This window comes from Aquila chrysaetos, chromosome Z, assembly GCF_900496995.4.
Source record: "Aquila chrysaetos chrysaetos chromosome Z, bAquChr1.4, whole genome shotgun sequence".
NCBI classification, from domain to species: Eukaryota; Metazoa; Chordata; class Aves; order Accipitriformes; family Accipitridae; genus Aquila; species Aquila chrysaetos.
Window position 1 is genome coordinate 52835638 of NC_044030.1, and position 26707 is coordinate 52862344.

Consider the following 26707-nt stretch of genomic DNA (forward strand, 5'->3'; position numbering starts at 1 on the left):
CTTTAATCAGTGTATTGAGAGCCATTATAAAGACCTTTTAAATCATCTGCTCCATGTTTCATGTAAGAAAATTTAAAATTCTGTGGAGTGTATCCAGTAAATTTTCTAATTGGCTTTATATTTGAGCATCCTGCTGAAGAAGTTTAAGCCAATACAATGCCATACTGGCATTATACTGTGTCATCATTGGTAAGGACAGTTTTGTTTCAGCATTGGCATTCCCAACAAATCAATATATAAATCTGCCATTTTTGCCTAGACAGTATTGGAATATTTCTTTCATAGCCTTTTCAGATCCTGTCCTTGCATCTGAGACACCTTGCATGGTAGTCTTATTACATGCTGTAATGATTTTCTGCATTACTTGCCCATTGTTGTCACAATATACAATGAGAAGTTTGTATTTTCAGTTTGTAAGGAAAATGGCGACTCTTTGTTGAAGCTTACTGGCAACTGTTCAATGGGGCTTCTCATTTATTTATTTATGTATGCAGCTGTCACCTCTGTGAAGAATCCAGTATATGTTAAGAGGTGCAACTGTTAAAGGAACTATGTTTCATCAGGTTTAACTGAGTTTAATGAATATGGTAATCAATTGCCTATGCTGAAAACATAAAGAGGCAATATTAACCATGCCTGTGTTTCATACATTAATTCAGTATATGTAGTGTCGCACGTATTGTGCATATACTGAAAAGTTGCTTTTCAGTTTCTGAAGCTAATCCTGTATTTCAAAAGTTAGAAGAAAGTGATTCCAATTCATCTCAAGTTAAAATATTTACTGAAAGGTGATCTGTTAGTTTCCTTAACCAAAAAAAATTCCCCCCAAACCCAACCCCTACAAGAAATATTTCCTCTACTATGTTGTTGTTTTTGCAATACTCTTTACAAAATACCTTTGAATACCCTGTACCACACACATTTATCAGTAGGTGAGAGCATTAGGTATAGTTTAGGCCCATTTTGCTGTTGCAGTTTTAACTTGCACATCAGCTAACATGGATACCATGCTCATGCAGGGCTCCTTAACAGTGTTACGGAACGTTATTAATTAAACACAGCGAACAGATTGCTTGTTTATCCAAAAGCATTGTAAGTTTCCTTAAGACGTTAGCGTGATGTGTACAGAAGCTTAAAAATAGTTGAATGTTCAAAATTCTGTTTTCATAGTTGGTTCCAAATACATGGTGCTGGTCAGCTCTATCACAGTACTTAACATACAGAGCCACTATTGTCATCTCTTTGATGCATTCAGCGTTGTGCTAAATTTCAAGAGGCTAGAAACATCACTTTTCAAGCAGTACTGCTTGTAGTCTTAATATAGGCTGTGCATTAGTTTCTGAACTGCCTTTTTATTTCTGCCTTGAATGTTTCAGAACAATTTTTATTAGCATAGCTTTTAAATGTAAATTCCAGGCTTCTCGTTCTTGCCTGTTACGTTGTAGGTGGTCAGTGGAAATCTGCTTTGTTCCTTGTGGAACAGTGCACATTAATTTTGCTTGTATTAAATCCTTAATTTGAATCAGTTCTCTTTTCTGCCATCTAGAAGCGTGCAGTCCAGGGTCTCTTGGCTGATGAAACCAAGTGGTTGATGTTAATTTGGCAAGCTTATGTCCTGTCAGTAAAACGGTAGGCTAGCCTTTTTTCCCCCTTCTTTCTTCCTTTCCACTTTTTGTTTTTGTTTATCTCCTTTCCCTGTTGGTCACTGCTCTCCCGCATTTAATTCCACACCCTTTTGGTGCGTGCTCAAGTATGCGTATCTCTTTCATTACAAGTAGTGAAGGCTATACCAGTCAGGGTGCAGTTGTCACGTCCTTGTAATATTGCTCATAATCCTAGAAAGTGCTTTATGCAACAGCAAAATTGCCTTTGTGACAGTGGAAGAATACATAGAAAAGCGTGAGATCTTTCATTTACTGTGAATGGTTTCTGCTGCCTTTATATTGACAAGACTCCCTGCAAAGAGTCTGGGGATCACCTTAGTTTTCTTCCCAGGGATGGCAGCCAGCGCACGGGAGGTAACTGGGCAAAACGGAAGAGCTCCTGGAAATTGCAGGCAAAGCAGAAGATTTAGCAGAAATTAGTATCTTCCACTTCCTGTGTGGTTTGGTTTCCATTCGTGCGCCAGGCTGTGCTAACACAACATGCCGTTTGAGTGATAGCCAGAAAGCAGGGGAGGGAAATGACAGGGCATAAAAATCAAGTATGAAAGGATATCTCTAGCCCAGCCAAATCCGGACCCAGGTGTTTAAATTTAGATTAGAAGTTTCAAAATACTCTTTTTAGCAGCTATGAAATGCATGTTGTGATTACTGTGCTGCTTAATTGAAACAGGTTTAGTTGTAATCACAAGCAACTCCTAGCCAAAGTTTGGCCCTAGAGATCACTCTTAAGATAGGCGTTTCCTCTGTATCCTCAGAGCACTTAAAGTAATGTGGGAGCTACAGGGCAAAGCCTATTACTAGGTTTTCTATCTTTGGCATTGCATGTTAGCTAATCCAGTGCTATGAGCGTTAGTTTCTGAAGCATTATCTGAAATGGCTTTGTGAAATAAGAGATGGAGTATCCGTCAATGAAACAGAGTAAGTTTCCTTGTAGGAAGTACATGATCAGGTGTGAAGGAGTAATCATTGGAAGTGGGTCATCTTTCCCTTTTCATGAATCTTTTGGCTGTTTAGCTGAGTGGTTTGCGTGGTTGTAGTGGAAAGGAGGTGATTAACACAAATTTCATGTCTGTTGTTTAAAATTCTGACACCTGTGGATTTTAGTGTTTTAGGAGTGGGCACAAAGAAACCAGAGCTGCAGCATGCCAGCTGTTTTCTGGCAGCTGACCTTACAGAAGAACAGCAGCATAAAGAGTGGAGAAGTGTGTATATAACACATTTTTTTTGTTAGCCTGGGAAGGATCAAATTTCAGAAGTGCAGATTTGAAAGGGATCATCTTTAACTTTTGTGCATGCTTAGTAGATGTCGTCATGTTTGTCACCATGTACCTGTCTAAAATTACTTGTGTTTTCTACTGTCCTGTTATAAAACAGGAGGAGAAGGTGCCTTTCTTTTTTTAAACCCACCTGTGCCTTTAAAAACCTGGAAGTGAATTTAACTTGCTATTAATTTAACAGTATTTCTTCAAGTTGCAAATAAAAAGGTCTAACTTTGTCAGTCTTTGTTCTTATTACTGTGAAGAGATTAATGAACTTTAGCACTGAAATACAAAAATAGTTAAATCTGCTTTGAGCTAAGCTAGTAAGCTGTTTGAGGCGTGAACAGTATTTGTGTCATGTATAGAAGGGCTGGTTTTGGCTTCAGACTCCTGTGATACAGAGTGCCAGGAGTATGCAGAATGAGAGAATCAGAACTAAACTTCCCATTTGTGCATCTAGAAGTCTGTGATGGCATTATAAAAATATTCACTATAGCAAATAATAGGCTTATGCCTTTCAACAAATAATCATGCATGCCTCCATACTTCTTCCCAGCACATTATTGTTAAAATATCTAGAAGCAAGCTGGTTTAAAGGCCAGGAATTGCAGCTGTAGTGGGTGGTGGTTATGGGTATGTCTCTGTGGTGCATTTTGGACAGATGTGTGCTTGCTTGCCCTGTACTTCGGCAATGTTAATGTGCCACTAAGCTGGTGCTGACAGATCCCACTTGTTAGCATGGATGTAACACAGCAGGAGCACAGTCACGTGGCTTTTCGCCATTTCAGAGTGTGGGCCGAGTGTACAGGGGTCATCTTGGACTGCGACATGTAGAAATGCTGGTGTGCCTTCTGTGTCAGAGGAAGTGTCCTGAAGGAAAACATCCTGACAGCAGTTTCAGTCTTGCTCCTGCTTAGTGCCGCAGTCGACAAAAGCATTAATCTGGTCAGCTGAGGAGGGATTCCCCGCTAATATAAACACAAAATAAGGAGAATTAAACTGAGAGTTAAAAATGGATTTCCTGATGCTAAGATAGCTCTGGAGCAGTATTCCTACCTCTAAAACATGAGGTAAATAGGAAGTATATCATTAGTGTCTTAGCAGAGCTAAGGACTGCTTTTCATTGCAAATTAGATAAGAACATCGCCATCTATAGAGTATGTTTAGGACTTGTGTCTGCTTTTAGAAAGCTTCCGTTATAAATCATCAGAGTTCATACCTCTGGGATTGCACGAACACAGCGGTGACCTTGTCCATTCTGTCACTTGTAAAACATGCCTTTCACAGCACACCAAAAATGAGATTTTAGGCAAGTTGAATCATAACATAAAGCAATATCCAGCTGCTCCAAAAGATACGGACTTTTTACAGCTGCATGTCTTCCTGAGGTTCTCGGGGAGCTAAAGCAGAAGAACAGTAACCCTGTATTTTTCCTGTTTAGTTTCTTTAGAAGATGAGAGTTGAACATATGATGCCATGTGCTTGTGCATATAGTACTGTGATAAACAGGATCATGGCACTGAAATGACTGAGGAATACTCCACATAATTTTTTTTTCACACAGTTCTCTGGTTGCATCCACAACACAGCCTCAAGAGCAGCTGTAGAGGAAGAAATGGAACGGTGTAAGAACTGCTTTGGTTGGCATTGCCACTGGGAAAAACACCTGTGAACATGACATAAATGCCTCTGTTTGTAAATAGGGGCGCTGCATAGAAGAAGTGATAGTAGTTTGTTAATTTGGAAGGAAAAGCTATGAGTGATTAAGCTTTCAGGAAGCCAGCTTCCTTGATAATGTTTAAATAAACCCATCCAGCTCTTCCCATGTAAAATAGACATTTTTTTTGTCTTGTTTTTGTAGAGTGACAAGGTGAAAACACAAGATACTTGGTTTGTTTTTCAGATCTGGTAATCATGTGCTGGGATTTGCCTTGCCAAGTGAGAAAACAGATTCATAAAGGCTTGTTTTTATTTATTACTGATATGCGTAATTTGGATCATGGAATAAGGTTACTTTGACAAAGTCAGGTTCAAAGGGTTTGAATATCTGTCCCTAAGTGGTACATTGTGTCCTAAAAAGGATGATCAGTGATTCTATACCAATGTATTGGCAAATTCAAATGCAATAAAATAAACTGATACGAAGCCTCAGGCATATTGAAACTAGGGAAGTCTTGGTGATGGAATTTGAAACCATTTTAAACCCACTTGATTGGGTTTTCTGCACAAACTGCAAATAATACAGGCTTGTCAAAATGTTCATCCTGGCTGTGTTCCTTCTAAGTGAATCTATGTTAACAGGTGTTTTCTTGCATTTATTGTGAGGATCAGTTCATGCTTGTCCTGCTCAGGTTCTCTAACTAATGGTCCTGCTGAATTTTAGTTAGGCTGTCTTACTCGGAGATTTGTCAACACCATTCCTTTCCCTATTTTTCTCCAAAGTTTCAAGAAAAAATAATTTTTCCTGAGTGCTTAGAGATCACAGCTCTCTGCATATTGGTAAGCTCACCAGATTCAAGTCAGGATGCTATACTGGAGTGCTTTCCTATTATCAAGAAAACAAAGGCACCATTATGAAAGATAAGATGGTAAAATGCACAGCTCAGTTCATACACCTGCAGTGATATTTGAACTGCTCGCTTCTCAGCTATCTCCACCAAATATATTCCGTCACTACATATTTCTGAGCAATTGCAGACATGCTGTTGAATAAAAAAAAACAAACCCCCAAAAGCAACAAAAAAGAATAAACAAAGCAATTTCAGAATTTCTTCTTCCCAGTGTAGAATTTCCTGCCTGGAAACCTGCGCTGGTGAAAACCAAGCTGTCATCGAGATCCGAGTCTCAATTCCAATAGGTGTTAATAGTGGAAGCTGTGCTGTGGGAATCCTGCAACCCTGTGTGGCATGAAGACTTTGTGACTTGTGTGACTTCTTTTTACAAGGCGACTTTAAAAAATGTGCTATGGCTCATGCACCTGAAATTGTCAACATAGAGCTTGAAAACTGATCCCACAGGGAAGGGTTTTTTATGAATCACTGAAAAGGAAAGCAATGAAACTGTGTAAAAGTATCAGTGACAGCTGTGATTCATAGCTTCTGATTAAAGCAATGCAGGACATGTGCAACAGTATGCAGACAGCAGCTTTGGTATGGAATTGCAAAAATATTACAAAGCATATTCCTAAAAGCTACTTTCAGGCAGGTTTTAAGCTCCAGAGTGACTCAGAATATGGTCACCTCTGAGGTTTTTTTAATTATCCAAGGAGATACAGTTTTTGTGGATTGTTATTTTGTGGGCTGTTGCTTGTTTTCAGAAGTCAAGCTTTTTTCTTCTACTTCAGAGCTTAGTGCTTCTATAAATGTGACCTTTTTCCTTTTCTGTTATTTTTCAGGGAAATACTGTATTTGCTGCCTCTTACCATTATTGGAGTAGAAGCTGAGAAGCAGAAAACATGTTGGAAACAATTGGTAATCTTTTTTTTTTTGTTTGTATCACTATATTTTTGTGGCCAAATTAAGTGTGCATGATGGATTTAGGACATAGGTATATACTGCTGAGAGAGGTTTTGTAAAAAAATTCTGTTGCACTTAGAAATACATGATGTCTTTGGTTTTTGTATTTTGTATTTGAAAACAAAAGGTGTACCATCATTTGTTTAGTGTATTTAATTTTTAGCCTGTTGTCTTTATTTCATTGTTTTAATCTTTACTAGAATTAAAAAAGTTTGCATGAAAAAGACAGTTGTTTTTTGTTACGGCTATTTTTGTCACTACTTAGTTAGAGTGGTCTGTAAACACAGTTCCTGTAACTGAATTTTAATGAAGGCTCTTTCACTTTTGCAACCCAGTTCTTGATGGACAAAAATGTAATTTTCGTTGGCTTCTGGTTTGTGCTCTGCCTCTGACTTCTTGATTAATTAGACATGTTTGGGCTGGGATTTTTGTTCAGAACTGAACCATTCAAGTCCTCTGTAGTTTAAACAGTAGAGAGGGATACATTTAAACCTGTTACGTGCTTGTATGTGGCTGTTTCTAAACTGCTACTGACCAGGAATGATTATTGGTACAGATACACATCGGGCCCTCCAGGCCATGGAGCGCTTACAGGCAAAACTTCGGGATCGAGGTGACATGGAAAATGAAGAGAAACTGAGCTTTTTGAAATCAGTGCTGCAGAGTCCTCTCTTTAACCAAATTCTCAACCTTCAGACTTCTGTTCAACAACTGAGAGATCAGGTAAGGAAAAGCAGCCTCCCAGGCACAAAAGAAAAATTGCTAAGAAGGTGCAAAAATGTGTGTGTCTCTGCATGTTGAATAGTGAAATTAAATAGCCTAAATTAAATGTCTGATCCAAAGCTTCAGGGAACTGAGGGGGGTCATACCCATTGACTTTTCTGGGATTTTTTGAGACCCATAGTTTGTGTAGGTGTTTTTTATGTTATGCTTGTTAGTTATGAAGTGCATGGTAGGGAAATTGTGATACTGGGTGGGGAATTAACATAAGGCTTTCTGTCTCTGTCCTTCAAAAGGAACATGTTTTGTATGAGATCTTAGGATTTTTTTCCTGTGAGCTTTTTATTGCTCTCTTGTGTCTTACCCTGCTAACATGAGAATATATAAGGGAAGCTGTGGAATGTTGACTTCAGAAGGACGTGAAAATCTATTTTTTTTGTGTAGGAATAAAAGATCAAAGAGAACCAAGAGCTCCTACCTTCTTTTTCCTTGCTCAGGGTTTTAAGTAAAAGTATTATTTTTCTGCATGTCTTCAGTGAGGATGAGAAAAGGGGCAGCAACTCGACTGTATTGACTTGATTATTTGTTACTATAATTTAATTTCCTTGTCAGCAGAATAAGAACTTGAAGAATATAAAAAGTAGTTCAGTAACTGAATTAGGACTAAACTGTGTATCTGGCTTTGCAAATAGTTGTTCCTGTTGACTCCTGCAAGATGGGCAGCTTCGTGGCTGTATGCAGAAATGCCAAAGTGGGAGGACGCAGCCCCTGCACGCTGGGCGTGTGGAGCTGCATCTGGTGTCTTACTGGACTCTGGCTGGTGAGGAGTCGTCACAGTCTTGACGCTACTTCAACTGTGTGGCAGAAGAGCACAATCTGGTCTTTACTGCTTCTTGTGGATTATCTTGATGCTATTTTGCACAGACAAGAAGGAAGTTAGAATGGTGTCTACAGTGCTATACCTGACCATGCTTTTCAGATTTTGCATGCTTGGTATGTAGAGACTTGATGACATTGGCGTGATTTAAAAAATGTAGCAGAAAAGCCTTTCTGAGGGTTTGTTTCCTCTGCTCTTTGACAAGGAGAATTTAACAGTGACATCCAGAAATTATGCGAATTATGTGGTGGTGACTCTGGGAACACTTAATGAGAAACGAAAGTGTGCCTGAAGCATTAATGGGAATTTCGTGAAAAGACAAATTAAATTTTCACTTCCAGACATTAGCTGTGAAGTTAAAGGATACTTCTCTTTTTAAATACAGACACCTAAATTAGTAAAATGAAGCAGCTGATGCTACAGATGGGTAATGTCAGATGTGTATTTTTTAAAAAGCAAATAACAATTTTACCTTCTGCCCTAACTCTGCAGGTTTATCTGTCTGGTAACTTTAGTGGCCTGTGCGTGTTGCATGGTATGTATCCAGTCTAGTTGACAGGGGAGCTACTTGGATGTGAATTCCCTTCTTGATAAGTGCTTATATGAACACTTGCACATGCAAATAAATGTATGTTTCTGGCCATTCTTAGATTTGGGTCAGCTCGTCAGAAAGTTTCCGGTATTTTCTCTGTAGAATCATTTCTTCCCTGCAATATAACATGAGATTGTCTGTCTCTTCTCTGCTTTATTTAAATGTTTATAAAGCATATTGAAACAGGACAAAGAATAAAATCATGAAATAGGCAGTCATGTTAAAGAAATCACATTTCTTGGCATTGTCAAAGGCTCAGTTTTGTTCAAGGACACCCTTTAGTTTTCTTTTTATGTCTGCAAAGGTGCTGTGCTCTTGAAACTCTTTAAACTACAGATTGGTGAAAGCTGCAAGGCATGTGAATAGTGGCCAGGCTTTTCGGCCAAGCTGTGCCAGACTGAGGAAAGAGACAGGTTGTTTTCCAAGCACTTGCAGTCAGAGCTGTGTTTGAGACAGGATGACAAGTGGTGCTTGGCTGTGCAGTGACTAGGTGTTGCAGTCTCTACCCACTCAAGACTAAGATGGCTAAATCTTTGTGATGTTTCACGATGAGCTGCACTGAAAGTTGAATGGGGGCCTGTTTCTTCTCAAGGTGAAGTGTAAGTGACAGTCTGTTAAACTGCTCCTGTGTTTTTAATTAGTTTATGAGTTTTTAAAAAGCTACAAGACAATTGCAAAATTCTCAGATGGCCATCTTTAAGGGAAGTGTTGGTTGAAAAAGAGGATGAGAGTAGAGCAGCAATAATGGCAATTTACTTTCTAAGTCAAATTGATTCCTTGTAAGCATCCCAGCAGAAGTAGGTCACTAAGTGAGACCTACTTGTGGACCTATAGTGGCCTGAATAAATTTGAGGGTAGGACATATTCCTGTCTTGAGGCACTGTGTCTGGAAGGCGTAAAGATAATAATGAGAACCCCATCTTACATTTGTGCAGTGAGTCTGGAAAATGAGCTGGCAAATCTTGTAAACATCTGTCATGTTTTCTTAGGAAAAAATAGCATACAAATACATAGTTTTGGCAGCCAAATATTCCTTGCATTCCAGTGAGATTCTACCATTTTTTATGGTCTAAATAGTAGACTTCCTTTTCTTTTTTTTTTCCTACAGATAAATGATCTTTTAAGCACCAAAAGATCTGAAAAACTGTGTGTTTCTGCATGCATGGAGGTGTTTCAGATCTGCTGTCCCATTTCTGTAAAAATTCTGTGAGTTAATTGGAAATTGATCCCCTTCATTGTTGTTGTGTACTTAACAAGAGCCTCTTGAGTTCGCAGTTGTGTTACATGCAGTAGTGTGGACTGAGTGGTAGGTTGCTTCATCTGGATGTTGGTGAGGCATGATGCTGAAGTCAGCAATTCTGATGCTTTGGTGCTTATTGGTAGGTGCATTGAAGTTTTTTTTCTTGAACGAGCAAGCAAAATTTGTTTGCAGTGCGAATCTGTCATTGCAAAGTTGAGAACTGGAGTGGGAAAAGTCTAGGGACAGCAAAGGGATGTTTTTTTGAGAATTACTGTCCTGACTTCACTAGTCACTTCAGTTGAGGAGCACTGAAGGAACTAGGGTTTTTTCTGCCTCTCTGTATCCTTATTTTTCAGTGAGTGCTTGTCTTGTCATGCTGAAGAGCTGTCTTGTTGTTTGAAGATAAGGGAGTGACAGAAAAGAAAAATAGATATTGTGATGTTTTGAACTTTTCAATGGTGTTTTCTTTTCTTTATAAAATATTATAAAGAAAATACTCAGACTGTGATGGCAGTCCTCTCCTGCTTCTCTTTCTTTCCTTTTTGTATCTCCCTTGTCTACCACTTCCTCCCCTCCTCCTGCCATCTCCACTCCACTCAGGGCTGTGCCAGAACAAAATACGCTTCCCTTGGCTGGGCTGCATTCCTCAGATTTTTTCTGCTTGCGAGTTTGATCATAGTTTTTTGTTCGCAATGCAGTAGTGGGGAAGAGTCCCCCTGCAGCGCAGAACATACTGGGTTGCATGGGATAGCTGGGTGTCAGCACTAGAGTGGATGTCGGGAAGAGGTGGAGAAACTATGTCTTTTCATACCGCCTGTGAACACTCACTTAATTTTGTGGTTTGCACAAATAGAGGAGGCCTTTAATTCTTATCCCGAACCCCTTTCTGCAACAACGCCGTTTGCTCTCTGTTTTGAAGCAAAATGCTTATAAGAGATGCTGATTTGGGATCTGCTTCATCCGCCCTGAGGACGGAGACATAAAGGAGCGGCCAGCAGGGCGGTGCTGGAGCAGTGCTGGTGCCAGTGCCGCTGCCTGTTCCTGGGGTTCCCCGGGGGCTTTCGCTGTGGCACAGGCAGCGTGCCTGGGGGGAATGCCGGGCAGGGCAGGGCAGGGCACTGGGCAGTGCTGTCCTCGCTGCTGGCTCCCTGCAGGGCTCACATGGCGGATGGCTTGCGCTATGTCACTTCAAGTGCGGTCGCTGCTGCAGCTGACCTTTTTGCCACTCAGGATGCTTGCAGTCAGCTGAAGTACTGCCCTGTGCTTCTTGGGGTCTCCAAGGGCCGGGGCTCAATGGCTGGAGTGCAGAAACACCGAGAATTTATTCTTATTCAGGTTGAGACCTAGCAATGCTGATTACATTGCTTTAAGTATTGATACACTGCAGACATGGCTTGAGTAGCTCCCTTTTTGTTAAAAACATATTTTAGGCAACTGCATATAAGCACTATTTGATTGCATTTAGTGTCCATCTGTGCAACTATAACGTAAGTTTTATCATACTCAGTGGTATTTGTGAATTTTTCTTTTTGTCTTATGCCAAATTATGTCCACATTGCAGATGTTACATACAGTAAGGAGAAAGCCAATCAAGGAAAATTAGCATAAGCCAAATTATAAAACAAAGCAATATTCTTTCATACGGTACTTACACAATCACAGTGCTATAAAGCTACTTCTTGATGGAATTATGGTGATTTTATTACTGCAAAGTAGTGCAATTTATGTGTTATGAAAAATATTTCATGCAACCACAAGAGCATCATCTTCTTGAGATTTCCACTTGTGGTTTATTGTGCCCCCTGGAATGACCTATACTTCTGTGGTTAGCAAGAATATAAACCAGTTCTTCTCAACTTTTACATGCTGTAAGCCTGTATTTTGGGGAGGGGGACGACAGGGAAGAGAGTGGTCGTCCCATTTCTGCTTGTAATTTGTCTGGGGATTCTGAACTTCTACCTTTAGGATCATTATAAATGTCATTATAAAACAAATATTTTTTAAGTGTAAGTGTGCATGTGTGTTTCAGGAGAGGAGACGTTCTGAAATTTAAGTTTTTTGCACACACACATACACAAAACTTTATTCTGTTAACAATTTGACATTTTTCTTAGAGTTTTGTTTTTTTCTTGGAGTTTCACAAGTCAGAAGCCACTTTATGTGAGGTAGGCTTCCCGTGTTAAGCACATCCTCCACTGAACGTGTAGCTGTGTTTGTTTAAAAAAGGTGTGATGAAAATGAGGTGTTGCTATCAATTGCTATTGAAGAGGTGGTGGTTGATACTGCATTGTAGCTGTGCTGTAATCACAGTTGTACTGAAGATTTGAGGTGAAGCTTTTTAAAGTTCTAGTTAAACCAGTGTGGATTGGAGGGTCATTTTTGCCTTTTCCTGCTGTATATAGTATGCAGCACTCCTTTTCAGTGGTGTTTCAACCATCATGCAAATAAAAACTATCCATTGTCTTCAGAATAATAGCATTAATTAGTTATGCAAAATGTCTTAGAAAAACATGAACAACTTCGATCTTCTGGTTTGGAAGGCAGAAGGAATGGGAGTGATCAGTCAATTCCTGTATGTTTGCAGTAGTGTCCCAGCTCATACAAGTATGCAGAAGGGATGAAATGTCAGAGTGAGAAGGTGGGCACTATATCGCCAATTTGAACAGGATTTGGTCTATGAAAACATACAATGTAAAACTAAAATATGAATCAGCCTGGTGCTACTTCTATTTTAGCATGGGGATGTGTGAGTTTTCTACCAGAGAGAAGCTCGTAAATCCCTAAGGAGGCTGTCGTATCTTAATTGAAGAACTCCTTCAAACTTACCTACAGAAGAAAATGGCGATACTGGGCACATGTTCAGGTGGAAGTTAATGTGCCTGTCATGGCTAGCCTGCTGTTTGAACATTACAGTCAATGAGCTGCATAAAGCAATCTTCTGTTGAACAGTACTAGCAGAACATATGTAGAACATAGCACAGGATGGGCACAGAACTCCTCTGCATACTGAAGGTTGTGCTGTATGGGATATTGAGTGGCACAAGAAGTATTTTAGATTCAGAGAAGGCATACAATACAATTTAGCATAAGGGCAATGTGTCATACTCAACAACCTCTTATTTTTGATGTATAGCTTCATTTTTTTTCTTTGCTGTTTGTACATACAGGGAAGTGTATATTAAAGGAAAACAATATCATGATATAAACACCATTTGTATCATTCATACTATTCAAAAAATGTGGTGTCTTAGGATTACTGTGGCTTGCTTGATCTTTTTTGTGTGCATTACGTCATTTTTCCAGTGTTGCAACTTGCTCCCTACACATTTCTGTGTAAAGGAGTGTTCTGGATACAGGAAGAGACATTGACTTTTTATCCAGAGAGAGGTTTCACAGACTGGGATTGTCTCTGTTTCAGCAGCCTGCACGCTGTGTGGTAACATGGAAAAAACTTCAGTGAAATTCATGAGGGAAGGTAGAAGGGAAGTAGACAGTGGGATGGGCACAGCAAGGGTTCCTTAGCTAGTCAGTTTCTGTGCCTTAAAAGTCTGTTACTGTTCTTTTTTTTGCCTGCATGGCTCTTTCTTTGTAAAGCAAAAGAGGTTCTAGCTTTCTGTATATAGTCTCAAATTTTGCTCTTAGCATTATTGTGGAATTTTCCTTCTTTGCCCCTTTTTGTCTTAGAAGATGACTGCACACTCCAGTCAAAGCAGGGAATTCATGCATGGTTGAGTTGTATAGGACTATCAGTAATATCAGTGACCCTTCCCCTTCTGCCATTCCAAAGGACAAAACCTCAGGAAGCTCCTGCCACATTAAAAGGGTCCCAAGACAGAGTAATGCTGTGCTTAGAATGGTGCTAAATGAAATTGAAGGCATTTCATATATTTTTCTCCAGGTTTAATCAGATTCACTGGCGTCATTACCACTCTCAGCTGGTGAGGCTTGCCTACTTAGTTTGAGGTTACCGCTCCAAAGGCTGCACCGTAGAGGTTATGTGAGCTCTCAGTAATCTACATTGGGCAAAATCAGTAGGTTTTGCTCATATTATGCTGTTGCTTGTTTAATCTAACCCTGCTGGCTTTACCTGAGCAGTTGGTGAGTTCTTCAGTGACTCCTTTCACCAAGCAAGCTCTGAGGATGGTAACCTTCAGCTGGAAGAGCAGTTGAGTGCTGTTTTCTACTATGAACACTGCAATTTAGAAAATGAACATATATCCATGACTTACTAACATTTGTGATATCAGACCCATATAGTATGGCCTTGAGAAGTAGTTTGGGTTTGCATCTCATATGCTATTAGGCAGCCTTGTCTTGCTGTGGAAATGTAAAATGTTTTTAAATAGAAGCAGTGCAAGACTGGCTAATTACAGTGGTGTTAGATACTTTTAGGAATAGTAATTTGACCCATGACAATTTTTTGCGGGAAGGAATGTGACAGCAGAAAGTATAAGAAGATTTGAAGGTGGAGGAGAACAAGAAATGAAGCATGTTAATTGACCAAGTTCAGTGATACGCTTTTATACATTGAAATGGATGACATTGGGAAGGTGGAAGTGAATTAACCTATCATATGGACTCATGCAGATAAGAAATGCAGTATGGCATAGACTTTATTAGTTTCAAATCCATACATATAATGTAAGGGGAAATCTTGCATTCATGGAACGGCAGAATTTGATTATGTCTCTGGGTGTTGTTACATGCAATGAACTGTGAAACAAGGCTTATCTACCTGTGCCTTACAGGCTTGCTGAAATGACTATATGTGATTGAAGAAAGTGCATGTGTGCACATTTTGGGCATTATGATTTGTTTGAAACATAACCCAAGTGATTCCTCACAAATACGGACAGCAGAACATAATCGCTGTGTGATGGAAATCACTGAGTTGCAAACATCCCGTCTTCCCTCTTTCCAGTTTTTTATGGCAGAGCAGGCTAAGTGCTGTTGAGGACTTTTCTTTCCACTGCTGTCTTGTGATATCTTTTCTGTAACTTGAGGGTCTTCCCAGGCACATAAGGTGTTCAACAAATGATGTTTGTTCTATTGTATTTTCCTACAGCACCCAGATGAGAAAGAATTGTGTGGAGAACAATACTGACCTTTTAATGACTGAACTGTTGGGAGAATGATATGATAAACTTAATGGAAGTAGCATGCTTAAACAGTTGAGACTGGTGCAGTAGACATTTTAGAATACATTTAACATTTTGAAATTTTTTGTTGATACTTGAAGTTTAAAAATAAGGCTTCAAGGAAGGGGAATCCCAGTCTTTTGTATTGTGGTGCAGAATGCTAGAAAATTTGCACTGTACAACTATGAAAAGTATTCTGCTGCAATATCGTCCTAAATTGTGGTTAGTGTGCCAGGCAAGTACGAACCACATCGATGTGGAGTAAAACAGTGCCTGTGGACAGTCAACAGGCAAGTGGGACAGCAGCCAAATGAAGGCTCCTGCTTCACCTGAGCTTTATACCACCACCAGCCATTCATTAGATTAGTTGGCAGACACCTGCTTGAAAATAGGTAATTTACTATGGCTGGGCAAAGCGGAGAATTTTCTTATTTTCTTTTCTGCTCTGACAGAATTGTATTGGCAAGGCTGTCTGTGTAAAGGTATGACTGTGTTTTTTAGATCAGCCTGGTAATTTTAAGACTTGTTCAGTAATTCTCTATTTAATTCTAGCATATGTAGAGAGTCACGTTGGCAGCTGTAATGCATAGTGATGCAGAAACCCTGACCAGTGAAATTTGTTTCCTATGTAGCTGGTGAGGTTTCTTTCTTTTTTTCATCAAAATACACATGCTTTTTGTTTTAATTTTCTTGTAAAATAATTGGTAAATCCAATTTAAAAAATACTGGTCCTGTAGAGAAATCTTGTTCATACTTGCTTACCTCTACCAGTGTGTTGGAGTACTTCAAGCTGCTATGCTGATACAATCAAAAGAATTTTAAGCAAAGTATGGAAAAGAATTTTAGATTATTTTCATCAGTTTCTTTCATGTTTTATGCAGATAATTCACAACTTCAATAATAAATATCAAAGATAATTTTTGTTTTTAAGATGTCTTTTTAAAATTGCAAGTTGGGATTTCAGATTTTTTTAACAAGCAATTGGCCTATCATGATGCTTTTGAGTAAGGAGGAGGTTTCTGCTGTGCCTATAAATCTGTGTCACCATCAATCTTTTACAGGTAAATATAACACCTTCTGTACATTCCACTGGTGAATTCCCTCAGCTTCTCCATCATGGTGTGAACGTGGGGTCCTTTCCACATAATGAGCCATATTTGTTGGCTCACCAGAATGGCAGCCCAGCTAATGTGCTAGAAGCATCGATGAGATCCATTACTCCTCAGGTTAATGGGAAGTCTTCTAGTGATGACTTTGAGCAGCTGATCAGAAATATGTCCCAGGTAGGCATGTCATCTGGTAACCATGAAATGTGGATCACTGATTATGTAGAAGATGAAAATACATGTATGTTTATTTAAAAGCAATTTGAGTTATTAAGCAAACCAGAGCTCACTTGCTATGTAAAACAAAACCATTCATTTGAGGAACAATTGGTAAATGAGAAAACAGTTGGAAAAGTAGCCTTGACATTGTCACTGCTGAGTTATTGTCCTTGGCTGGGCAGTATGCCTTTCACAGATCAGCATGCCATTATATTTCCATGCTCATTGTAGGACTGCCGTGCTGTGCATGAGGGAAATGCTTTGTCAGAGCATGCTCTTGTATGCATAACTAATGAAAGCTAGTTCTGTGACTTGATTGGAAATAAGATGGAAAATTCCTTTTTGGCCTTGCTACGCATTGTTCTTTAGTCTTACTGCTTTCCTGTGGTAGGCAGAAATGGTGTATGAGTCCCTTCAGTGAATGGAGCTGAGAATGGCCAGGCATATATTCTAGCATTTTTCTAATTAACCTGTAATAGAGCCAGATAGGGGAAGTCTCCTGCTGTTCTCCTGGAGAGCCTTTTGCACGGTCCTACTTTTTTCCTCTTTCTGAAATTCGTCCTTTTTCTAGTTCTGCTTGAGAGTTGGCCTGTACCCTCTAAAATTTTATACACACATACATCCTAGTTTAGTCACTACTAAGCCTAAACTCTGTATATTTAGTTGTTGTTTCCTGATTTTCTCTTCTGGACTGTAATAATCTTTATGTCTCAAATCTTTAATATTGTCACTTTTCTGTATGATAGCAAGAAATTGGAAGTGAACAACTATGTTTCAGTTATTAGCTGGTATAGCCTTGTCCAGCTGTAGCCGTCAAATTAGAAACTCATTTCCAAGTTGTTTACCACATTCATTAATGCTGCTATTTAACATTTTTAACATTTGTACCCTTTTTTTTCTTCCACTGAACAGGGTCGTCTTGTTGAGACCATTGAGCTTATTAAACCTTTAAGTGGTGGTCTGGGCTTCAGTGTTGTGGGACTCAAGAGTGAAAACAGGGGAGAACTAGGAATATTTGTGCAAGAAATCCAGGAGGGAAGTGTTGCACATAGGTAAGAGCACTACTGGAATATTTTACTGTGCCAAGTGTTAACATGACACTGCAATTTACTTGTGTTACTGCTGTTGTTTTTGTGGTACAAGGGCATGTTTCTCTCGTGTTCTAAGCCATACGTCATAGCAGATTTAAAATTACTTATCACTACAATTTATGTAACGTTGGAACAGGGCAGCATATGATCTGTTCTGAATTTCTAGAAACTACAGATGTAGTTTCTCTGTGGTTTGTTCATGATATCTCCTTTCTAACAGGGAAAATGGGGAGATTACTGTTCTGTGTCATGGCTTTTAAAGCTGAAATACAGATTTTGCCATCCTTGAATGGACCCCCAAAAAATTTGGTCCAAAACCAATTGCTTGTAACTAGCAGGGTTGTTTGTTAGGTAGGGTCGCACTGAGCAGGTGTGAAACCCCGCACGCAAGGCTTGATCTAAAGTTGTTGGACTCTTAAAAAGAGATGTTCAGCTGGTATTACCAGAAACTCAGCAATAATGATAGCTTGCTGAAAGTTTGTTTGAGACTCTAGTCCTGATTCCACAAGTAGCACTGAGAGAAATTGATTTCTGCTGTAAGAACAGCCTGAGGGAGCAAATGAACTCAGTGGTGAATGGCAGCAGCACTGGTTCACTGCAGTCTGGTGGGGTGTATCACTGTTTGTGGATTTGCTGATCAGGATCCTGGCCAGAGCTGCTTCGTGGTGTGCTCTGTATGTTGTGTGAGGCGGCTAAGTCATCTCGGTGCTATTTCTCACTGTGCTCTAGGGAGAAGTGTTCTGATGATTTGTGGTCTGAACACTGTCCTTTTAACAGAGGGCAGAGTGTGGCCTACAGAGTTAAATCAGTTACGAAAAGTGGCATGCTTTATGTCATTACATTATTTTTTAATCTGCCTAAATTCTACTATCTTTTTTTTTTTTTTTTTTCCCCCCTTTTCCCCTTCAAGAGGTCTTTGCTTTTACTTCTCTTATTCCATGGAGTTGAGACCTATCTTTACTGAATCAGGGCCTGCCCGATTCACTGATGAGAAGAGAAACATTCAACAACTGCTACAGGGCTCATAAATCAGAAAGGCCCTGGCCGTAATAAGTCTTCAAGAGCACTCTGAAAAACAGTTCAAATTCACAATTGAAATATTATGGGTTGAAGCTAAATAGTGTTTTTCCTGCATGCTGTCGAGTACCTTGGCTTCTACACTGTAGGTACTCACAAAAGCTGGTGTAATAGGGATCCTTGTTTTTGTTGCTGCCCTTTGTTTTCAAAGCATTGCCACTTTGGGATGTCAAAGACAAGATTCCAGAGTTTTTGCTGGTTTGTTGCAGAAGCAATAGAAGCAGTGGAGGAGGCAGAGGGTAACTCATTTGTGTAGGCTTCATACACTTCCTTTGAAGTAGATCTGGGGAGGGGCTCAGTATGTAATTTTACAGTAGTGCTTCCTTTTGTCAGAAAGTGAAGAGTTATTTTTTAATTTGTTAAGGGCTTTTTTTCCACTCCTTTAAAAGAGATCTGTTTTATCATTGTTTTCCTGTTTCTCTCTCTGCCTCCCATTCTTTTTTTCTTTTTTTTTTTTTTTTCCCTGGTTTTGTGCAAAACAAAATTTGTTTCCATAACATCTTGATGAAAGTGTGTTCCACTCCATGGTTTGATGAATATTCAGAGTGGGCGCACTGAACAAAGTGGAGCACTTGGTCTGTTAAGCAAGAGACTCAAAGTCAAGAATAAACATAAGTTCCCAGGCTATAGTTGGGAGCGACTGAGATCTAACATGCTTAGTCTCGCATGGGGGTCCAGGGAGAAGAAAGCTAGCTAGGGGGTAGTAGCCAGGGGAGAGTGGCAGTGGGATTAGCTTCAAAGGAAGCGATCACCAGGGTGCCGCATCAGCTCCTTTCAGGAAAACTGCAGGGAGAGATTAAAAAGTGGGGGGAATAGAGAACAGGTTATTAAAAATACTGGAAAATTGTCAAAATACTGCAATTTCTGTGGCAACACTTCTTTGGTTTTTCTTGTTTGTTTATTTTGTCGTCCCCCTTCCCCGTTTACCCATACATGACAGAGATGGAAAGCTGAAGGAAGCAGATCAAATCCTTGCTATTAACGGACAAGCCCTTGATCAGACAATTACACATCAACAGGCTATCAGCATCCTACAGAAAGCAAAAGATAATGTCCAGCTAGTTGTGGCCAGGGGCACTTTCCCTCAGCTCATCAGTCCTGTAGTTTCCCGGTCTCCATCTGCTGCTAGCACGGTTTCAGCCCATTCCAACCCGGTGAGTATACACCAAACATCTGTGTATTCAGTTCTGGCCATGTATGCGTTTACTGCATCTAGGATTTTGAGACTTTTTTTTGTAACTTGTATGTACATTTCTTTCACAGTTGTTGAGTTTTTTCTTCCGTTTATCTTTGTTGTACATTTTCCTATGCAAAGAGTAGAAAACATTCAAGGTTGCTGGGGGGGGGCATCTTGATCTTGGACGTATTCCTTCTTCCCGTCTGCCAAATTCTCTGTATCCACCAATGCAAATACAGCATGTTTACCTTACTATATGAAGCTTTATTTTGAGGTAGCAGTAAATGGGATCTTTTTTCCTCTTCGCCTTCTGCTTGGGCAAACAAATTTTTGAGGCATTGCAATCTGATCTGCACCACCAGCTGGATGGGTGCTTCTCTGTTTGTTTCTCTGTTGTCTGTTAGCGGTGAGACTCAAGTCTCTCACCAAGAGAGAGCCATCAAAATGCCATGTGTAGGGACATGCTTTAGGACCCCCATAAAACAGCTCTGCTACATTTCCTTTTCTTTGAAAGCTTTTGCACATCTAGGTGTAGAGAACATAGCTCAGAAATATGGGGATATTAACTGCACTTTCTCTTCCTGGTATCTTATTCATGTAATGGCCTGGTATGAAACGGCCTATCTTCAGTTTCTGTAGGTTTCTCTGTTCAGGCATCTGTGGCTGTTCTTTAAGGTAGTCGATAATCAGAAGTATACAGAGCAATCAGTCTGGCAAAAGCAGCTATTTTAGTGTTTATTTTAATCATTAGCATAAGACCTTTAGTGAAGAAATTTCAGAATTATTCTTTTCTTCTGTTGGCTGATTGGCTTAACGTTTCCTGTCAGCACATAGGAGAGGCCTGCTCTCTTCCAGTGTTCTTGTGACAGACACACTTCTTTCTCTGTGTGGTTGCCTCCATATTCTCCGAACAGCTTCCCTTGCTTCAAAAAATGTTCCTTTCAAACCTGCTACAACTCCCTCTGGTTTTTTTATGCATGCCTTTCCCAGTTCTTGTGTCCCCTTCACTTTCAAATGCTGGGGGAAGGCAGCTTATCTAGAGCCATTCTTTTTCCTTCAGGCTTTGCTTGATCATCATTGATTAATGTTAAGACTGCAGATTCCCAAACAGGTACTACAGGGCTTTGAATTTGCAGTACCTTGATTATTCCAGAATAACTGCTTGTTTTCTCCACCTAGTTGGTGGAGGACGAGCTGCGGTTTTAAATTTCAGATGAGTTTACGGTGTGGATTGTTCTTCAGGAGAAACAACATCAGGAGCTTCCAGTCGTCCCTTCAGTACCGCCACATGTGAGCGAGCTAGCGTTCGCCTTTCTTTCAGGGGAGTTTTGCTCCTGTCAGAACAGGAGGCCTGCCATCAGAGCTACTTCTTTCCAGTGCTGACATCAGACAACCCAGAAACCTGTTCATTACACAGGGGGCAGTTCTGCTAATGCCTACCTCGTGATACTGGTGCTGCTTTCAGCCTTAACATCTGAATTGGGTTTACGCTTCCTGTTGTGCTTTGTTACAATAGCCGATGTGAACATGCACTTACCTGAAGATTTTAATTTACAGTCCTGTGAGATTTCCTACCAGCAGTATTTTTCTCACTGACCGAAATGGGGCATGGAGGTGGACAGTGGTAGGTTGCTTCTTAAATTCATTCTGCAAGTTCTTGAAAGGTCTGACCCACTACCCAGCTCTGGTTTGTACCAGAGAAATTCCAACTGTTACGGAATGAGCAATTTATTGCTTAAATATTATGTAATCTTATACCTAATAGTAATTGTTAGAAAAGGCCCATGTTTCCACCTTCCTCCCACCTTCCTTTGTTCAAAAACATACCCAAGAAATAAGAGAAAATATTTTGCCAGTTTTAATACATGTGTCCTTATTTTAATCATTTGCAAGCTTATATTTATTCCTTTTAGGTTCACTGGCAGCACGTGGAGACCATAGAGTTGGTAAACGATGGCTCAGGGCTGGGATTTGGGATAGTGGGAGGAAAGACAACTGGAGTGATTGTTAAAACCATCCTCCCAGGAGGGGTGGCTGATCAGGTAAATTCAACTTATTTTTCTGTTTACTGTTCAGTAAGGTGTAGAGTTACTCTTTACTTTTATAATCATGCTACTTAGTGGTAGCTTTTTTCCTCATAAGTGTAAAAAAGAGAGAGCAAGTGGTGAAATTTATCCTCAGTAAAGGTGTGTTTAGTGCAGCGGATCTGTGCGTTTGAATGCAAAAGCTGCATTCGGCTCTAAATCACATTTTCAAACCTGTTTAGATTATACGTGTTTGGTGTAGATGCATTTAGACTCCTGATTCTTTCATGAATGTACTGGTTGTAATCCAGGGGTGGGGACACACACCAAACACTTGCTTGCTTTGCCCTGACAGCTAAGAAAAGCATCTGCTTCTATCTACTGGGCTTAACTGAAGCTTGGAGCAGGCGTGTGCCTTCATGTGTCTGCTTCAGGATATGGGCTCTGCTTCTGCCTGAATTGGTCATGTGAACTGCATTTGGTGATAATAGCTCATTTCTAGCTTCTCCATTGGACAAGTATCTGGGGCTGTGTTAGTGATGGTCAAGGATTGAATAGACACAGAGACTGGTCAGTCTTCCAACCACAGAAGTGGTGGCCTGATAACAGGGCCTGGAGATGCATGGATAGGGTTTACTGCTGCACTCTTTCCATGAGCAGGTAGATGGGTTCCTTTTACAGACCTGTCTCTCTAAGTACTCTTCATATGGGCTAAATTCATGTGGAGCTTTTTTATTCATTAAAGGTAAATCATTAGGAGAGTAAACCAGTGGAAAGCAATATAAATAACTGGATCACAGTAAGGGAGAAAAGTATTTTATTTTGAAGTCACAGTTAATCCTGAGGGCCAGTTTTTAAACAGAAGTGCAAACCTGAATATACGTTTGTATGCTGTCTTTTGGAAGTGTGTTTGGAAATGAAACCTGAAGTTCTGTAATCTCCATGCAGTTGTTAAATACCAGTAGGTAGTAGCCATAACTATAAGCTTTTTTTTCTGTGCTGGGGTGACTGATTGCTTGAAAAAGAATGTCCTGGATATTTCTGGGGAAATTTCTAGTAAAATTAGTGTGCCGTTAGGCAACCTACTTTTCTTCTCCATGTTATCAGGTTATTGACTTGGCACCCAAAAAAGTCACCTGATTCATATGTCTTAAAAGTGACTAAAGCTGGGTGGTCTTTTTGTAATTGTATGATACGTGGGAAAAATGGCAGGATGTTAGTAGATTTTTTTCATCATTCTTCCTCCAGCATGGGAGATTGTGTAGTGGAGACCACATTTTGAAAATTGGTGATACGGACCTAGCTGGAATGAGCAGTGAGCAGGTGGCACAAGTTCTGAGGCAGTGTGGAAATCGAGTGAAACTGGTGATTGCAAGAGGTCCTGTTGAGGAGCTACCTCCACCAGCAGTCCCTCCAGGTACACCGGTACCCACCTCCACACCAGAGAAACAGGTAAGCAACAGTGAATATACTTAACTCACAGCAAACTTACTTCAAACTTCCTTTTCTTTCAGCTGCTATTTGAATGTCTCTCCTGGTTTCAGCTGGGATAGAGTTAATTTTCTTTCTAGTAGCTGGTACAGTGTTATGTTTTGGATTCAGTATGAGAAGAATGTTGATAACACGCTGATGTTTTCAGTTGTTGCTAAGTAGTTTTTATATTAAGTCAAGGATTTTTCAGCTTCTCATGCCCAGCCAGCAAGAAGGCTGGAGGGGCACAAGAAGCTGGGAGGGAACACAGCCGGGACAGCTGACCCAAACTGGCGAAAGGAATATTCTATACCACGTGACATCATGCCTAGTATATAAACTGGGGGGGAGTTGGCCTGGGGGGGATTGCTGCTCGGGGACTAACTGGGCATCAGATGGTGAGTGGTGAGCAATTGCATTGGGCATCACTTGTTTTGTATATTCCGATCCTTTAATTATTATTGTCATTTTATTATTGTTATTAATATCATTATTATTTTATTCCTTTCTGTTCTATTAAACTGTTCTTATCTCAGCCCACGAGTTTTACCTTTTTCCTTCTGATTGTCTTCCCCCACTGGGTGGGGGGGGAGTGAGTGAGTGGCTGTGTGGTGCTTAGTTGCTGGCTGGGGTTAAACCACAACAATGTCTTTCACGCTTATGTTCTGAAAAGCCAGGATTTTCTTTCCCAGTAGCAGTGTTCTCAGCTGACAGTCTGGGAGAATTTAAATGTCATGAGCCCACAATGCAAGGAACTATATGCTTGAAGCCTTTTGGGATCAAGGCTTAGGAGCTCCCTAAGTATGATCTGAATAACGTCTGGTTCGGGGTTGCTTGTGATTCTGCAGTAATACATTCGGAACAACTGAAGCCATGCAGTCTTTTCTTCAGACAGAGCAAGCTGGCTGTGTAGTATTTCTCTGCCTGCCTGTCCTTCTCCTCCCAGGAACATTTCTTATTTCCATATCATTGCAGCTATCCATCAGACAATTCCTTCCTGTGCCAACCAGCACACAGATGCTGCTTCTTTCCTATATTACCTGGCATTGCTCATTTGCTAGACATCTTCCAAAAAAAGTCAGCCAGCTGCTACCCTTATTCCCCTGCTGATGAATGTACTCTCTGTGCTGTTACTCCTCTACAACTGTCAGCCACTTAAAAAATGCTGTAAATATTATCGTGTCCTGTCAGCTCAAAACCTCTACAAAATAGGTCATTTACATGTTTGCAGCAAAGGCTGGTTTCATGGGAGACAGGAACAGTAATGTTTTGTCACATACAGTTATGACCAGATACATTTAAATGTGAATACGTAGAGTAAGTAAATGACGGAAGAAAAAGGTGTTTGTTTTTGAGCCTACAACTAGATAGAATTTATGCCTTACAAAGAATTTCTTGTTTTAATTTTTCCTGTTGTTTTCCTAGATATTTTCTTTCCAATTACAAATTACATTTCAGATAGGTCACTTTGGAAGAAAAAAAGCCTTAGTAATTTTTGCGTGATTACTGTTATTTTGCCTCTGTCGATTGTAGTGGTACCTGTGGAAAACAAACGTATATTCATCATCTTTTTTGTGGCTATAAGGCAAAGAAAGTTAATCTTGACATGGAGTCTTCTGAGCATCTAGGAGGAGAAACAGACTGGTACTTCTGTGTCTCTACAGCACTCAGAGTGCTGTATTTGGCTGTATTTTAGATAAAGGGATCAGTGTTTAGCCCGAATATTACTCATCTGAAAAGCAGCAGTCTCAAAAGAGAAGCCGAATTTGATAATTTCATCTGTGTATATTTCTTCAGTATTTGGCTTTCTGAGGTTATATTTTGCAGTGTTGAAGACCATATCTGCAGCTGCAGGATGTATAGGATTTCTAGTACCGAGGAAATAGCTCAAAGCTGCCAAGTGGCAAAATTTAACTTTTTGCCATCCTTTTCAATACCTCGTTCCTGGTGCATCTCTCCTGGCAGGAGGCAGGCTATTTTGAAACTGCTGCCTGCATGAAGTCTTGTTCTTGGAGGGAGCACCCAGTTAATGGTGCTGCAAGCCTCATTAATTTGGGTCTGGAGTGAAGATGATGGTGGAAGCAGTTTGGTTTGTTAATTTCTTCTGACAAATACAGGGTGGGTGAAGACTTCATGATGCTCTTGAAGTTATTAGTGAGAGCAGAATAGCTTTCCAAAACGGGCACTTTTCATCATGTCCCCTGTAGATGTCTATCCTGTAAAAATTCATGAGGTTATAGAAATTGGAGCTGTTTTTTAGTGGCATTACCCGTGGCCAAAATAATCCTGAATTATTAAGCAGAGATGTAGTTAAAGCAGTAGAAATTTATTTTTCTGTGTTTGATTGTGGTTTTGGGTGGAGTCGTTCAGATAAAGAACTGAAGTCAGATTCCCTTTTGGCAAGTAGCATCATAGCTCTCCTGAAGTTGTCTTTTTTTTGGCACATGCATACTCATCTAGTTAAACTGAGTTTAGTTAGTATCTGCCTGTTCGCGATATTGGCACTTTAAAAAATACTAGCTGCTATTTGTCATGCAGAAGAGACAGAATAAAATAGGAGTATAGCAGGATCTTGATAGATTTGTACTATATCTGTGAATTCCCATTTTAAATATTTGCATAAATATTGATGTCCATATAAATACAATGAAATTGAAGCCTTGTATATGTAATCATATAATGTTACATATCAGCTGTGGAAGTGGCTAGTAACTATCTGCTTTAGACCACTGAAAGATGAAAAATTTAAAAAAAAATTTTTTTGAAGTTGAAATGAAGTTTTGTAAGTTTTTTTCTTTTAATACAAAAGCAATATTGTTGAAATGAGATTTTAATATGTAATATATATTCATTAACAATAAAGAAATGAATTCATTACCCCAAAAATTCTTTGTTATTGAAATTCAGAGGGTTGTAGTAGACATTAGCAGAGATTGTAATTTTTTAATTAGCTGGAAGTATAATTGCTGCTTTTTAAAACAGAATTCTTAAGTTTTTCAAAATAAGAAATGTGATTGCCTCATTAGTAATAGCTTTTATTATGTTTTAAACTTGGCATGCATAGGAAAAAAATAGCTACAGTTATTGAAGAGGAATTTAAACAAAAAGAATGCAAAATATAGTGTGGGGTTTTTTTTCTTCTTTTTAATAACACAGCAGTCTAAAGCTGGTTCTGAGGAGGTCCCAGAAGGGCAGCAAGCTACATAGTCTAACTTTTAAGCATGGTTTGTGTAACTCACTGTGCAAGAGCCTCATTGTTTAATTTGTACAAATTTCACCAGTCATTTTAGTCATCAAATTATTATTTTAAAGGTTAGAGGGTAATATCCCAGGGGTGGTGTGGTGGGGAGGGCATGATATGCATTGCTTTACAGTGAGGAATGTTACCTACATCTGTTTCTCTGCTGAACACCAAATAAGAGCAGAAGCAAAGTTGGTACGTACTTTTTTACATTTGTGTCTAATTTTACATGTTAATGACATCAAAGAATGTGGTGGATCTTTAAAGAAAAAAAAGCTTCCTTTCTAATCACACTTT

General features: G+C 39.7%; 1 protein-coding gene across 14 annotated transcripts in view; it reads left to right on the forward strand.

The window, feature by feature from the left end:
• The window catches only part of MPDZ (multiple PDZ domain crumbs cell polarity complex component), a 97977-nt gene that overhangs the window by 2023 nt on the left and 69247 nt on the right, over positions 1 to 26707 (forward strand). For all 14 annotated transcript variants that reach the window (XM_030003719.2, XM_030003722.2, XM_030003728.2 and 11 more), the window contains exons 2-8: positions 6318 to 6393; positions 6995 to 7161; positions 16067 to 16288; positions 17243 to 17382; positions 19439 to 19652; positions 21589 to 21717; positions 22948 to 23151. In XM_030003719.2, the coding sequence (XP_029859579.1) occupies positions 6378 to 6393; positions 6995 to 7161; positions 16067 to 16288; positions 17243 to 17382; positions 19439 to 19652; positions 21589 to 21717; positions 22948 to 23151 (1092 nt within the window). In that variant the 5' untranslated portion in view covers positions 6318 to 6377. The remainder of the gene's footprint in view (positions 1 to 6317; positions 6394 to 6994; positions 7162 to 16066; positions 16289 to 17242; positions 17383 to 19438; positions 19653 to 21588; positions 21718 to 22947; positions 23152 to 26707) is intronic.